The sequence below is a fragment of the Panulirus ornatus genome, chromosome 2, assembly GCF_036320965.1.
Source record: "Panulirus ornatus isolate Po-2019 chromosome 2, ASM3632096v1, whole genome shotgun sequence".
Classification (NCBI taxonomy): domain Eukaryota; kingdom Metazoa; phylum Arthropoda; class Malacostraca; order Decapoda; family Palinuridae; genus Panulirus; species Panulirus ornatus.
Window position 1 is genome coordinate 65,663,867 of NC_092225.1, and position 17,271 is coordinate 65,681,137.

Below are 17,271 nucleotides of genomic sequence, written 5' to 3' on the forward strand. Positions count from 1 at the left end.
CTATTACATCTCTCTTATTTTTTCCTTACTCGATCAACCTTCTTCATACCTCATAATCTCCTCATGTATTTCAGTTCCAACACATCCAACCTCTTTACATTTATTGTGTAAGACCCAGGTCACGCATCTATACAGTACCGAAGTGACTACTATAGCATCCAGTATTCCCATCTTTGCCCTTACAGACCTTTCTCCATACATTTCTTTATAGGTCGTAGGGCCTTTCTCTCCTCACCCACCGAACGGCCCACTTATGCTCCCATGGTTTCATTGTTCCCTCCACTTCTGACGTATTTTCTCCATACGTCCCTAGTAATAGTCCGAATATTCGCATTCGCAAATATTAGCACATATTATGACATTTGCATTCGTATTTGAGTATTTTGCGAATATCATTAATAAAACTTTATAGCGTTTATAGAAAATCAAATAAACGAGTTAAAAGCATGAGTTGAACGAGCGTTCTGGGTTAGTTTTGCCCACTAAACAGCTGCATCATGTCCCTCTCAAACCCAACAAACAACAAACAGGACGCGTCTGATATCCCCAGCAACACAGCCGCTACTTCAGTGAGTGAGTTTAGTGGTTATCAATGTACTTGGGGACAGGTCGAGCACTACAGACAAATTAATGATCTTCCTCAGAGAAATAGATGATGTAAAGTGGTTCGTGGGTTGTTCTCTGTGGCGGGGTTGGCCTCGGTGTGAGGCTCCTCCTGGTCGCATGTGAGTGGGCATGGTATTAACCCGGCGAACGTCCGAATAAATTATCATATTCGGTGTGCATGACGCGATGGAGGACATCTCTTCGCACTCTTGGGTATACTGGAACTGTGGTGCTGTGCCGACTGGGCGGTGTTTGCCGCCACGTTGGCTCAATACCCACAAAATCTTTTCTTTCCATTATTCATTTCAATTAAATTTTATCTTTATCATCATATCAGAATTATACTTATCTATTTTTTCTATCTATTTTCTATTCTTATTTCATTTTTAGATTAGGTATTTACGGATGATTTCAATCACGTCAAAAAGGATTACAGGCCTAATGACCTTCCTCATACGTCGCTGGCCGTAAAACCTAACAAATAACAACACTTTTTGAGTTACCACCCACCATACCGAGCCTGTGAGGCGTGTGTGTGTGTGTGTGTGTGTGTGTGTGTGTGTGTGTGTGTGTGTGTGTGTGTGTGTGTGTGTGTGTGTGTGTGTCCGATGTGGCTGTGTCTCACACTCTCCTAGTCGTTGATAGGTTGATACAAGTACAGAGCAGCCATTACGGAGTGTGGCAGAGAAGTAAGGAAGTTAGCAGCGGTAGCAATACGATATCGTCAAGTGAGGTGTGGTAGTATTTTGAACATGTGTCCAAAGATGTTTGTAAACTGTGTGAGCAGAACTATTGCAGATGAGGAAGAACAACATCCAGTCTCAGAAATCATGTGAGTAGTAAACATCCAGAAGTTTGTAAAGCTAAGCTGAGCAGCGAGGACGACAACAAGGAAAGCAAGAAGAGAAAAACATTTCCGACGTCGTTGGTGAAAACAAAACAACAAACTGCTTTGAGAAGCACAAAGTATGGGCTTGTACGAACACAAGGTATAGATCATCGCGCTGCCCAAGTCATAGTCATGGAGGATCTTCCATTTTCACATCAGTGGTGAACGTTTAATGCAAGAGGCAGCGCCACCGTCTCCACTGAGACATCCAAGGACTACGGGGACCTCATCTGGGATGATATATACAGAATCTGGTTGAACATAAAGTTTCTGATTCCATCACGACATTGAAAGTCTACCAAATTAACGTTGACAACTGATGATTGGTCAGGTAGTGAATCTGGTGTTTCTCTTTTCTCAATGACAAGTCATTGCATTGAGGAGGAGTTCAAGCGTCTAAACTACATTTTCTATGTACAGCCAGCCACTCTCTGAACACCACACCGGAGAATACTTGATTGAAGTATTCAGCTCGATGTTTGAAAAATGGAGCTTTCCTTCAGACAATTCACTGTGTCATGGGGGATATCCGCCGATGTTAATATCAGAAAAACCATTATATCTTTCTGCTGTGAACAACTGTCCTCCCCATCAACTGCATCTCACGGTGGCATATCTTCACAACGATGAGTTACAGATCTGCCCTCTAAATGCAGCTCAATAGCCACGCACTTCGAGCAGTCAACCATGCATGGCACAAGGAGAATCAAACAAAATTCAACTCAGCCTAAATGTTCCTCAATTATCAGTGGTACACGAGGTTCCCACACGATGGAACAGCCAGCCAGCACGCTGCAGGTGATGGTGATGAAGAAAGAACTTATGGAGTCACTTTGCTTGTACAATGCGAGACGAACCTCGGAAATCACGTCACTTACTGCTGAGGATGAGTTCTTTCTGACACACTGCATCATCACTGTTCTCCAGCCGTGTCAGGATGTTACCAAGAACATCAGCAACGACTCATCATGGACATCTGATGTCATACAACGACTCATCATGGACATCTGATGTCATACAACGACTCATCATGGACATCTGATATCATACAACGACTCATCATGGACATCTGATGTCATACCTTTCGTAACTACACTCAGAATGGTGATCAAGTCACTCACCCATGAAAGCCTCGGCGTAAAGAACTTGAAAGAAAAATAATGGAAGAATTTTCGACGAGGTTTGATCCACTAGAGGGTGATGACACGTACGCTGTGGCCACATATTTGGACCCAAGATAAATGGCGATTTTTTTTTTCATCCCAATTTGTTACACACTGAGTGAAGAATAACATCGCCCGTTCGTCTGAAGAACTTTGGTCGAGTACTCAATCATGTACAAGCAAAGGTTTTGCTTCAACGCTTAATGCAAGTGTTGACGTGATGATGAGGATGATAACCGGCTTACACAACAGAGTCAGCAGATGTCAAAAATCATCCACAAACACCACAAAGAGAAGAGCATTGCTGTGGCTAAAGATTCCTTGACTTGATGGAGAAACGTATCCTGTTCTCTCTCAGTCAACCTGGACGTTCTTGGCTTGTCCTCGATCAAGTGTTGCCAGCGGACGACTACTGAGTGGTACCGGTCTGATATATGATGACAAGAGGAACAGACATTCTGCTGAGAACCTTTATCATTTAAACATAACCTTCCAATAACCAAATTCAACGACTAATGGTAAGTTCTTATGTCAACATATTTTTCACTTGCTCATGACATCATTCCAGTGCAAGACAGCAACAAATTATAAATATAAGCAATAGTCAAAATTGCATAGCAATACATAGAATTCCTCTTTCATTGGGTGGAGGAATGCATGTATGTGCTGCGTCCTTGTCTCGCATTCTGGTAAAATAGAAGATTGATAGAAATTTGTTCATTTAATCTTTTATGGCTGAAGCTCTTACAAATGAAATTCATTCGAACAAAAAAAATATGAATATCAGCATTCGTATCCTCGAATACTGATATTCATATGGTATACCGGGGTCGACGTGCTCTCAATGGATTGAACCAGGGCATGTGAAGCGTCTTGGGTAAACAATGGAAAGTTCTGTGGAGCCTGGATGTCGAAAGGGAGCTGTGGTTTCGGTGCATTATACATGACAGCAAGAGACTGAGTGTGAACGAATGTGCCCTTTGTTGTCTTTTCCTAGCGCTATCTCGCGCACATGCGAGGGAAGGGGGTTGTCATTTCATGTGTGGTGCGGTGGCGACGGGAATGAATAAGGGCAGACAGTATGAATTATGTACATGTATGTATATACATGTATACGTTGAGATGTATAGGTACGTATATGTGCGTGTGTGGACGTATATGGATAAACATGTCTATGTGGGTGGGTTTGGCCATTCTTTCGTCTCTTTCCTTGGGCTACCTCGCTAACGTGGGAGACAGAGACAAAGTATGATAAAACAAATACAATCCTCCCCTCTGGTTTTTGTTTTTTCTCTTTTTTTTAATTTTCCAAAAGAAGGAACAGAGAAGGGGGCTAGGTGAGGATGTTCCCTCAGGGGCCCAGTCCTCTGTTCTTAACGCTACCTCGCTGGCGCGGGAAATGGCGAATAGTTTAAAAGAAAGAAAAGAATATACATATATATTATACCTGGGGATAGGGGAGAAAGAATACTTCCCACTTATTCCCTGCGTGTCGTAGAAGTCGACTAAAAGGGGAGGGAGCGAGTGACTGGAAATCCTCCCCTCTCTTTTTTTTATTCTATTTTCCAATAGAAGGAACAGAGAAGGGTTCCAGGTGAGCATACTCCCTCAAAGGCCCAGTCCTCTGTTCTTAACGCTACTTCGCTAACGCGGGAAATGGCGAATAGTATGAAAGAAAAAATATATATATATATATATATATATCATACAAACCTCCAACAGCCAGGATCGAACCCGGGACCCTTGTGCCACAGGCGGGAATGCTACCGCTAGGCTATGGGCCTGGCTATTAGGAAATAACCATTCGAATACTATGTACTCGAATACCCTTCGTCTCACATTGGTGAGCAGTTAGGTTCGGTAAAATGCTATATACTACCTATCTCTCCTTTTTTCTCATCTTGGTTACATCCACAGACACTTAGACACCCCAATCTGAGCCTTCGAGGAGGATGAGCATTCCCCACGTGACTCCTTCTTCTGTTTCCCCTTTTAGAAAGTTCAAATACAAGGAGGGGAGGGAATATATATATATATATATATATATATATATATATATATATATATATATATATATATATATATATATATATATATTCCTACGACACGCGAGGAATGCGTGGGAAGTATTCTTTCACCCCTATCCCCAGGGATAATATATATATATATATATATATATATATATATATATATATATATATATATATATATATATACACATAAGAATGTATGTGAGAAATACTTAGAAAAGCAAATGGATTTGTATGTAGCATTTATGGATCTGGAGAAGGCATATGATAGAGTTGATAGAGATGCTCTGTGGAAGGTATTAAGAATATATGGTGTGGGAGGAAAGTTGTTAAAAGCAGTGAAAAGTTTTTATCGAGGATGTAAGGCATGTGTACGTGTAGGAAGAGAGGAAAGTGATTGGTTCTCAGTGAATGTAGGTTTGCGGCAGGGGTGTGTGATGTCTCCATGGTTGTTTAATTTGTTTATGGATGGGGTTGTTAGGGAGGTAAATGCAAGAGTTTTGGAAAGAGGGGCAAGTATGAAGTCTGTTGGGGATGAGAGAGCTTGGGAAGTGAGTCAGTTGTTGTTCGCTGATGATACAGCGCTGGTGGCTGATTCATGTGAGAAACTGCAGAAGCTGGTGACTGAGTTTGGTAAAGTGTGTGGAAGAAGAAAGTTAAGAGTAAATGTGAATAAGAGCAAGGTTATTAGGTACAGTAGGGTTGAGGGTCAAGTCAATTGGGAGGTGAGTTTGAATGGAGAAAAACTGGAGGAAGTGAAGTGTTTTAGATATCTGGGAGTGGATCTGGCAGCGGATGGAACCATGGAAGCGGAAGTGGATCATAGGGTGGGGGAGGGGGCGAAAATTCTGGGGGCCTTGAAGAATGTGTGGAAGTCGAGAACATTATCTCGGAGAGCAAAAATGGGTATGTTTGAAGGAATAGTGGTTCCAACAATGTTGTATGGTTGCGAGGCGTGGGCTATGGATAGAGTTGTGCGCAGGAGGATGGATGTGCTGGAAATGAGATGTTTGAGGACAATGTGTGGTGTGAGGTGGTTTGATCGAGTGAGTAACGTAAGGGTAAGAGAGATGTGTGGAAATAAAAAGAGCGTGGTTGAGAGAGCAGAAGAGGGTGTTTTGAAGTGGGTTGGGCACATGGAGAGAATGAGTGAGGAAAGATTGACCAAGAGGATATATGTGTCGGAGGTGGAGTATATATATATATATATATACACATACACACATACACATACATACGCACATATACACACACACACATACATATATATACATATGAAAAATGTAAGAAACAATTTAGAAAACTGAAACTTCTAGCTTGAAATGAAATGAAAAAATGAATGTCATAATGGTTCAACCTCTGGCTATGGAAAAAGGAAATGTATAATTTATTTACACAAACGTCAATAGTAGTTTGAGGAAAATGTGTGGTGTGAGGTGGTTTGATCGAGTAAGTAACGTAAGGGTAAGAGAGATGTGTGGAAATAAAAAGAGCGTGGTTAAGAGAGCAGAAGAGGGTGTTTTGAAATGGATTGGGCACATGGAGAGAATGAGTGAGGAAAGATTGACCAAGAGGATATATGTGTCGGAGGTGGAGGGAACGAGGAGAAGAGGGAAACCAAATAGGAGGTGGAAAGATGGAGTGAAAAAGATTTTGTGTGATCGGGGCCTGAACATGCAGGAGGGTGAAAGGAGGGCAAGGAATAGAGTGAATTGGAGCGATGTGGTATACCGGGGTTGACGTGCTGTCAGTGGATTGAATCAAGGCATGTGAAGCGTCTGGGGTAAACCATGGAAAGCTGTGTAGGTATGTATATTTGCGTGTGTGGACGCATGTATATACATGTGTATGGGGGTGGGTTGGGCTATTTCTTTCGTCTGTTTCCTTGCGCTACCTCGCAAACGCGGGAGACAGCGACAAAGCAAAAAAAAAATATATTCCTATGAGTCTACGGGGAAAATAAACACGAAAAGTTCCCAAGTGCACTTTCGTGTAATAATCACATCATCAGGGGAGACACAAGAGAGAAATATAACAGTCAGTTGATGTACATAGATTGAAATGATGATAATTTAACTCTGTCATGTTGAGATGAGTAATAATGGATATATGAGCATACATTGGTGGGTTTTCTGTATATTCTTTCGTCTGTTTCATTGCGCTACCTCGCTAACGCGGGAGACAGCGATAAAGCAAAATAAATAATAAATAAATATATATACATAATCCCTGGGGATAGGGGAGAAAGAATATTTCCCACGTATTCCCTGCGTGTCGTAGACGGCGACTAAAAGGGGAGGGAGCGGGGGGCTGGAAATCCTTCCCTCTCGTTTTTTTAATTTTCCAAAAGAAGGAACAGAGAACTGGGCCAGGTGAGGGTATTCCCTCAAGGGCCCAGTCCTCTGTTCTTAACGCTACCTCGCTAATGCGGGAAATGGCGAATAGTTTGAAAGAAAGATATATACATATATATATATATATATATATATATATATATATATATATATATATATATATATATATATATATATATATATATATATATATATATATATATGTATATATATATATATTCCTGTGAGTCCACGGGGAAAATGAAACACGATAAGTTCCCAAGTGCACTTTCGTGTAATAATCACATCATCAGGGGAGACACATGAGAGAAATATAACAGTCAGTTGATATACATCGAAGAGACGAAGCTAGGACGCCATTTGGTAAAAATGTGATTGTCCAAAACATACAAAACATACAACTGACTGTTATATTTCTCTCTTGTGTCTCCCCTGATGATGTGATTATTACACGAAAGTGCACTTGGGAACTTGTCGTGCTTCATTTTCCCCGTGGACTCATAGGAATATTTTGATCACGCGCAAAAATTGTGATCCTTTCCAATATATATATATATATATATATATATATATATATATATATATATATATATATATATATATATATATATATATATATATATATATGTATATATATATATATTCTTTCTTTCTTTCAAACTATTCGCCATTTCCCGCGTTAGCGAGGTAGCGTTAAGAACAGAGAACTGGGCCCTTGAGGGAATATCCTCACCTGGCCCCCTTCTCTGTTCCTTCTTTTGGAAAAAAAAAAAAAAAATAAAAATAAAAAAAATAAAAAATAAAAAAAAAAATAGAGGGGAGGATTTCCAGCCCCCCGCTCCCTCCCCTTTTAGTCGCCTTCTACGACACGCAGGGAATACGTGGGAAGTATTCTTTCTCCCCTATCCCCAGGGAGGATATATATATATATATATATATATATATATATATATATATATATATATATATATATATATATATATATATATATATATATATACATATATACATATACATATTTTCTTTTTCTTTCAAACTATTCGCCATTTCCCGCATTAGCGAGGTAGCGTTAAGAACAGAGGACTGGGCCCCTGAGGGAATACCCTCACCTGGCCCAATTCTCTGTTCCTTCTTTTGGAAAAAAAAAAAAAAAAAAAAAAACCGAGAGGGGAGGATTTCCAGCCCCCCGCTCCCTCCCCTTTTAGTCGCCTTCTACGACACGCAGGGAATACGTGGGAAGTATTCTTAATCCCCTATCCCCAGGGATAATATATATATATATATATATATATATATATATATATATATATATATATATATATATATATATATAAGCTCAAGGGTAAAGGGGAAGAGTCGTTTGGGAAAGTCTTGGGAGTAAAGTCAGGGGTTGGTGAGAGGGCAAGATCAAAGGAAGGAGTAGCACTACTCCTGAAGCGGTTGTGGGAGTATGTGATAGAGTTTAAGAAAGTAAACTAGAGTGACATAGGTAAAACTGAAAGTGGATGGAGAGATGGGTGATTATTGGTGCCTATGCACCTGGTCATGAGAAGAAAGATCATGAGAGGCAAGTGTTTTGGGAGAAACTGAGTGAGAGTGTTAACAGCTTTTCATGCACGAGATCGGGTTATAGTGATGGGTGATTTGAATGCAAAGGTGAGTAATGTGGCAGTTGAGGGTATAATTGGTGTACATGGGGTGTTTAGTGTTTTAACTGGAAATGGTGAAGAGTTTGTGGATTTGTGTGCTGAATAAGGACTGGTGATTGGGAATACCTGGTTTAAAAGGAGAGAAATACATAAGTATACGTATGTAAGTAGGAGAGATGGCCAGAGAGCGTTACTAGATTACGTGATAATTGATAGGCGCGCGAAAGAGATACTTTTGGCAGATATAGGGTGTTATGGTCGAGCTGGTATGCAAAGTGAGAGACTCAGGGAGAATGATTTGGTAAACAGAAGAGGTATTGAAAGCTTCGCGGAAGATGAAAGCCGACAAGGCAGCTGGTTTGGATGGTATTGCTGTGGAATTTCTTAAAAAAGGGGGTGATGCATTGTTGACAAGTGGGTGAGGATATTCACTGTATGTATGGTTCATGGTGAAGTGCCTGGGGATTGTCGGAATGCATGCATAGAGCCATTGTACAAAGGCAAAAGGGATACAGGTGAGTGTTCAAATTACAGAGATATACGTTTGTTGTGTATTCCTGGGAAATCATATGGGAGGGTATTGATTGAGAGGGTCAAGGCATGTACAGAGCATCAGATTGGGGAAGAGCAGTGTAGTTTCAGAAGTGGTAGAGGATGTGTGGATCAGGTGTTTGCTTTGAAGAATGTATGTGAGAAATACTTAGAAAAGCAGATGAATATGTATGTAGCATTTATGGATCTGGTGAGGGCATATGATGGAGTTGATGGAGATGCTCTATGGAAGGTATTAAGAGTATATGGTGTGGGAGGTAAGTTGCTAGCAGTGAAAAGTTTTTATCGAGGATGTAAGGCATGTCTACGAGTCGGAAGAGAGGAAAGTGAGTGGTTCCCAGTGAATGTCGGTTTGAGGCAAGGATGCGTGATGTCTCCAAGGTTGTATAATTTGTTTATGGATGGGGTTGTTAGGAAGGTGAATGCAAGAGTTTTGGAGAGATGGGCAAGTATACAGTCTGTTGTAGATGAGAGGGCTTGGGAAGTGGGTCAGTTGTTATTTGATGATGATACAGCGCTGGTGGCTGATTCGGGAGAGAAACTGCAGTTGGTGACTGAGTTTGGTAAAGTGTGTGAAAGAAGAAAACCGAAAGTAAATGTGAATAATAGCAAGGTTATTAGGTTCAGTAGGGTTGAGGGACAAGTGAATTGGGAGGTGTGTTTAAATGGGGAAAAACTGGAGGAAGTGAAGAGTTTCAGATATCTGGTTGTGGATTTGGCAGCGAATGAAACCATGGAAGCGGAAGTGAGTCACAGTATGGGGGAGGGGGCGAAGGTTCTGAGAGCGTTGAAGAATATGTGGAAATCGAGAACGTTATTTTGGAGAGCAACAATGGGTATGTTTGAAGGAATAGTGAATCCAACAATGTTATATGGTTGTGAGGCATGGGCGACAGACAGGGTTGTGCGGAGGAGGGTGGATGTATTGGAAATGAGATGTTTGAGGACATTATGTGGTGTGAGGTAGTTTGATCGAGTTAGTAATGAAAGGGTAAGAGAGATGTGTGGTAATAAAGAGTGTAGTTGAGAGAGCAGGAGAGGGCGTATTGAAATGGTTTGGTCACATAGAGAGAATAAGCGAGGAAAGATTGACAAAGAAGATATATATGTCAGAGGTGGAGGGAACGAGAAGTGGGAGACCAAATTGGAGGTGGAAGGATGGAGTGATAAAAATTTTGAGCGATCGGTTCCTGAACATACAGGAAAGTGAAAGGCGTGCAAGGAATAGAGTAAATTGGAAGAATGTGGTATACCGGGGTCGACGTGCTGTCAATGGATTGAACCAGGGCATGTGAAGCGTCTGTAGTAAACCATGGAAAGTTTTGTGGAGCCTGGATGTGGAAAGGGAGCCGTGGTTTCGGTGCATTACACATGACAGCTAGAGACCGAGCGTGAACGAATGTGGCCTTTCGTCTTTTCCTAGCGCTACCTCAGGGCGGGGGGTCGCTATTTCATGTGTGGCGGGGTGGCGACGGACATGAATAAAGGCAGCAAGTATGAATATGTACATATGTGCATATGTCTATGTATGTATATATATATGTATACGTTGAAATGTATAGGTATGTATATGTGCATGTGTGGACGTGTATGTATATACATGTGTATGTGGGTGGGTTGGGCCATTCTTTCGTCTGTTTCCTTGCGCTACCTCGCTAACGCGGGAGACAGCGACAAAGTATAATAATAAAAAAACAGACTATATGTATATATATGAGCGTATGTGGGCGTTTATGTATAAACATTTGTATGTGGGTGCCTTGGGCCATTCCTCCTCTATTTCCTTGCGCTACCTCGCTGACGCGGGAGACGGCGGTTATGTATGAAATAAAAATAACACTATTGTGACCTAATTCATACTTTCAAAATTCTTATTAAGTCGGGAACGTAAATCACAAAGATCTTTTTAAAATGCAAGATACAATAATTAGGACAAATGAAATAAAGTTTACAGATAAAATATTTACCATACTGACGTGCGTTGAATATTGGATTAACATTCAACGTTGTAAATGCGAAGACAATAAATATCTTAAATACCCTGTTAAACAAATCTGTCATCAGTACAGGTGCATAGTGAATGAGCACGCAAAAAAATATATCATATTCCATGATCACCTCCCAAACACTATGATGACACCGAAGTGCAGCGGAGGGTGATGTAAAATTCCATGAAATCTTCTATCGTTACCTTATCCATTCACACATATCTTAGAGATTAGACAACCTATTGTTGTCTGTTTTTCTCAGGCTCTCTGTGTACACACTGTACAAGCACTAGTGATACAATACAGGCTTTTTTTGTTTGTATGTATGTTTTACCCGACAAATCTTAGAGCTTTCCTTTTCCTAACACAGGATAATGAAGTGCTCTCTAAAACAACTTAATGCTGGTCATCAGTTTTCTCTCATTCGTGTTCCAAGTCTGCTAACTCCAAGAGAACCAACCCCTTTTTTATCAGCATATCATTTGACACAAAAAGTTGCTTACCGCTCTTCCAAGGCATGTTTTTCACGGCCTATGAGAAATTCCACTCATACACACCAACAAGACAACTTACTGTGAGCTTAACTGAAGGGTTCCGCTTGTTAGTGATACAGTGGCTGAGTGAGGGTACGTACCATGGCCAGTACCCGTAAGGCAGGCGTGAGAGCGGTGAGAGACTCCTCGGAGTTGCCAGCTACTTGCATAATCTTCGTCGTCGCGAAGCTAAGCGCTGAGACATGAAGCCTAAACTACCTCAGACTCTGGTCTCCATTAAGTTTGCGTTGAATGCTAGTGGCTTAAGTCGTATACGTAATTGTTCTCAGCCTGAAAGCATGGGAATTCTACAGAAATACTGTAATACTTAATGCTACACATCTCGTCGATGGACGTAAATGGCAATGGCATTATTCGATTAAATAAAACTTATCTAAAAGGCCAGCATAGCAAAATTGCGTTACTAAAACGTCAGCTATGAATCTTTAACGTAAGTTACGGTCATATCTAACGTTGCTGAATATTGGAATGGAAGGGAATATTAATACTGGCAGACATACAATGTAAAGATGGGGAGGTGTGTCAATCTGAGCGCCCAGTGAGTCAGTTTAGTGAATGAAGCTTTTAAAAAAGCGTTATACAAGCTCTCACATTGTGGATTTCCTATAATATCTTACATTTGTAAGTCAACTTTAAATCACTATGCTGTGCATGTCCCTTGCTGGCATCAGCTTTTATAAAAATCAACTTCTATCTTTCGAATGGCAGCCTGAGGAAGCCATTATTTAGTCACGCCCATGGACAAAGCCTTGGGGTACCAACATATGAGTTGATGAAGTACAAAAGTTGGGAATGTGTATTCGTAATCGTTTTCCCCTTTGTGCTTTTGCTTTCATAAAATGGCTAAAATTTCTTCCAATTCCTTGCAGATCTGCTTGTAGTTCATTTCTTACAGATATCTATTTTCTTATTCTGTAATATTCGGTTGGGAAAGCACTTATTTGTAAACATCACGATGAAAGGGAAGAAGTGTTATCTCCCTCCTACAGATAAACAACGTACAACGCGTGTTGATCTTTATCCTCATTAAGGACACATCATTCAAGACAGATCAGCAACCCGCCTGGGATCTCAGATCAGAAGAAAAGAGCGTGGACTGAGGTCGCTGAAACTTTCAGTGCCATGAACCATGACCACGAACGAAGTTCAGCCCAACAACAACGAAAATGCTCTGGCGGCTGACGAGGTATGGCAAAGTCATATGATTTAAAGAATTCAAAGCAGATTTTTTCTTGTTACATTTCCTGTTTTTATGTTAGCCGAGACTGCATGGGCAACTGGGCCCTAACTGGAGGCTATCTCATTAACACTATATTTATATGTGTACCCTAGACTCCCATTTTATCGATCAATCCCTAACAGCGTCAGCAACATTAACCGCTACATCACGGTCAAATATCAAGTCTGCTCTTTCATCTACACTTTTCCTTACCACACATCTATCTTACCCTTTCATTACTTACTCGATCAAACCACCTCACACCACATATTGTCCTCAAACATTTCACTTCCAACACATCCACCCTCCTCCGTACAGTCCTATCCACAGCCCATGCCTCGCAACCATAGAACATTGTTGGGACTACTATACCCCACTAAAATATCCTATCCAAGTTTGAGTTCACTGAGAAAAATGTGTAGAGACGAGATGCTTCTCGAGTAAGAGAAGGAGGAGTATTGACAGATACGGAGGAATGCAGTGTTGAGTTGTCAGCATGTAAGTGCAATTGGTTATTTGTAGAAGAAAGGAAATCGTTGATTAAAAGTAGAAAAAGTGTAGGGAACAGGACAGAACCTCGAGGGACATCGCTGCTGATGGAGAAAGGGAGACAGGCTGATCCATCAACAACCACAGAGATAGATCGACCAGAGAGGAAGCAAAGTGAGGAAGAGAAGCCGAAAGAGGGGAGCTTAGGAATGAAACCCGATGCCACATATATATTTGGATATATCAAGGCCAGCTACGTAGCTACATAGGACTCCCCAAATTCTTTCAGGGTTGGTGACCAGACTTTATCAAGATGGGAAAGGATATCAATAGTGGATCTCGCTTTACGGAAGCCATACTGGTAATCAGAGAGAAGACTGAGTTTCAAGATGTCTGAGGATATGGATATGGAAGTTGAACAGTTATTCAAAGACTCTGGAAATAGTAGATGTCAAAGCATCAGGACGATGGCTGAAGGGGTTAGAACGGTCACCTTCGGGGATAGAATATACCAACGCATGCTTCCAAGAAGGAAAAGTTTTTGTTTTAAAACAGAAATGGAACAGATGAGTAAGCACAGGTGCCAGTCCAGAGGCACACTCTTTCAGGACACGGGGATGGATACCATCAGGACCATAAGCCTTGCTTGTGTCCAGAGAAAAAGCACTTTTCGGAAATTTCGAAAAGAGATTACGGGAAGTGGCACCTTACGGGAAGTGCTTCTCTTACTAATCCCAATTAGTAAGAGGAGCATCAGGGGGTGAAAGAATGTTAGAGTCATCCAAGGTAGAGTTAGAGGAGAAACGAAAACCAATGAGAGTTGCTTCATCTACGGAAAAGACACCTATAGTACCGTCAGAATTGTTAGCAATGCCCTTAGCTAAAGACAAGAAAAACCTATCAATAGATGACGAGAAGTTATCCCGTTTCTTTAGGATAAAGGATCGCTTTACCTCACGGATAAGGCACTTGCAATGATTATGGGATGTGATAAACTCTGATTGGAAATCGGAGGAAGGAGAATTTCTCCAGGCTTGATATTTTGCTTTCTCATGTTAGCTGAGGGGGCACGGGTAACTGAGACTTTAATCAAGGCCATCTCATTGACGATATATATATATATATATATATATATATATATATATATATATATATATATATATATATATATTATTTGCTTTTGCTTTGTCGCTGTCTCCCGCGTTAGCGAGGTAGCACAAGGAAACAGACGAAAGAATGGCCCAACCCACCCACATACACATGTATATACATACACGTCCACACACGCAAATATACATACCTATACATCTCAACGTATACATATATATACAAACACAGACGTATACATATATACACATGTACACAATTCATACTGTCTGCCTTTATTCATTCCCATCCCCACCCCGGTGCACATGAAATAACAACCCCCCTCCCCCTCATGTGCGCGAGGTAGCGCTGGGAAAAGACAACAAAGGCTACATTCGTTCACACTCAGTCTCTAGCTGTCATGTAATAATGCACCGAAACCACAGCTCCCTTTCCACATCCAGACCCCACAGACCTTTCCATGGTTTACCCCAGACGCTTCACATGCCCTGGTTCAATCCATTGACAGCACGTCGAACCCGGTATACCACATCGTTCCAATTCACTCCATTTCTTGCACGCCTTTCACCCTCCTGCATGTTCAGGCTCCGATCACTCAAAATCATATTCACTCCATCTTTCCACCTCCAATTTGGTCTCCCACTTCTCCTAGTTCCCTCCACCTCTGACACATATATCCTCTTGGTCAATCTTTCCTCACTCATTCTCTCCATGTGACCAAACCATTTCAAGACACCCTCCTCTGCTCTCTCAACCACACTCTTTTTATCACCACACATCTCTCTTACCCTATTATTACTTATTCGATCAAACCACTTCACACCACATATTGTCCTCAAACATCTCATTTCCAGCACATCCACCCTCCTCCGCACAACTCTATCTATAGCCCACGCCTCGCAACCATATAACATTGTTGGACCCACTATTCCTTCAAACATACCCATTTTTGCTTTCCGAGATAATGTTCTCGACTTCCACACATTCTTCAACATTCCCAGAACTTTCGCCCCCTCCCCCACCCTATGATTCACTTCCGCTTCCATGGTTCCATCCGCTGCCAAATCCACTCCCAGATATCTAAAACACTTCACTTCCTCCAGTTTTTCTCCATTCAGATTTACCTCCCAACTGACTTGTCCCTCAACCCTACTGTACCTAATAACCTTGCTCTTATTCACATTCACTCTCAGCTTCCTTCTTTCACACACTTTACCAAACTCAATCACCAGCTTCTGCAGTTTCTCACATGAATCAGCCACCCGCGCTGTATCATCAGCGAACAATAACTGACTCACTTCCCAAGCTCTCTCATCCACAACAGACTGCATACTTGCCCCTCTTTCCAAAACTCTTGCATTCACCTCCCTAACAACCCCATCCATAAACAAATTAAACAACCATGGAGACATCACACACCCCTGCCGCAATCCTACATTCACTGAGAACCAATCATTTTCCTCTCTTCCTACACGTACGTACACGTACATTCTCGATAAAAACTTTTCACTGCTTCTAACAACATGCCCCCCACACCATACATTCTTGATACCTTCCACAGAGCATCTCTGTCAACTCTTATCATATGCCTTCTCCAGATCCATAAATGCTACATACAAATCCATTTACTTTTCTAAGTATTTCTCACGTACATTCTTCAAAGCAAACACCTGATCCACACATCCTCTACCACTTCTGAAACCACACTGCTCTTCCCCAGTCTGATGCTCTATACATGCCTTCACCCTCTCAATCAATACCCTCCCATATGATTTCCCAGGGATACTCAACAAACTCATACCTCTGTAATTTGAGCACTCATTTTTATCCCCTTTGCCTTTGTACAATGGCACTATGCAAGCTTTCCGCCAATCTTCAGGCTCCTCGCCATAAGTCATACATACATTAAATAACCTTACCAACAGTCAATAATACAGTCACCCCCTTTTTCAATACATTCCACTGCAATACCATCCAAACCCGCTGCCTTGCCGGCTTTCATCTTCCGCAAAGCTTTTACTACCTCTTCTCTGTTTACCAAATCATTTTCCCTAACCCTCTCACTTTGCACACCACCTCGACCAAAACACCCTATATCTGCCACTCTATCATCAAACACATTCAACAAACCTTCAAAATACTCACTCCATCTCCTTCTCACATCACTACTACTTGTTATCACCTCCCCATTAGCCCCCTTCAATGAAGTTCCCATTTGTTCTCTTGTCTTACGCACTTTATTTACCTCCTTCCAAAACATCTTTTTATTCTCCCTAAAATCTAATGATACTCTTTCACCCCAACTCTCATTTGCCCTCTTTTTTACCTCTTGCACCTTTCTCTTGACCTCCTGCCTCTTTCTTTTATACATCTCCCACTCATTTGCATTATTTCAGTTAGCTTCAGTCAGGTGTTCGTTTCATCGACCAACTGCTAGGGGTGGATGAAGAGCCGAGTTGATTGTGAACCGATTCGCGCAACCAGGAGTCGAACTTATGTGCTCAACCCTTGGCGACCCGATAATGTGTAACAGTTAGGAACGCTAACCGTTACACTACGGAAGTATTTTTGCCTGATTTCTTGCCTGAATGGCCTCATAACAGGAAGGGTCTTAAAGAAAGAGGGGATAAATGCTTCCATTCCCGCAAGAATAACCTGCTATGCTCTTGGA

General features: G+C 41.4%; 1 protein-coding gene and 1 pseudogene across 1 annotated transcript in view; one reads left to right on the forward strand and one right to left on the reverse strand.

Annotated features, from left to right (window-relative positions):
- LOC139756797 (sulfotransferase 1B1-like) overlaps positions 1-11,949 on the reverse strand; it is a 51,051-nt pseudogene extending 39,102 nt beyond the window's left edge.
- Positions 11,950-12,851: 902 nt separating this feature from the next.
- mRpL11 (mitochondrial ribosomal protein L11) overlaps positions 12,852-17,271 on the forward strand; it is a 130,273-nt gene continuing 125,853 nt past the window's right edge. The window contains exon 1 of the mRNA XM_071676622.1: positions 12,852-12,971. Coding sequence (XP_071532723.1) covers positions 12,952-12,971 — 20 coding nt within the window. The 5' untranslated portion in view covers positions 12,852-12,951. The remainder of the gene's footprint in view (positions 12,972-17,271) is intronic.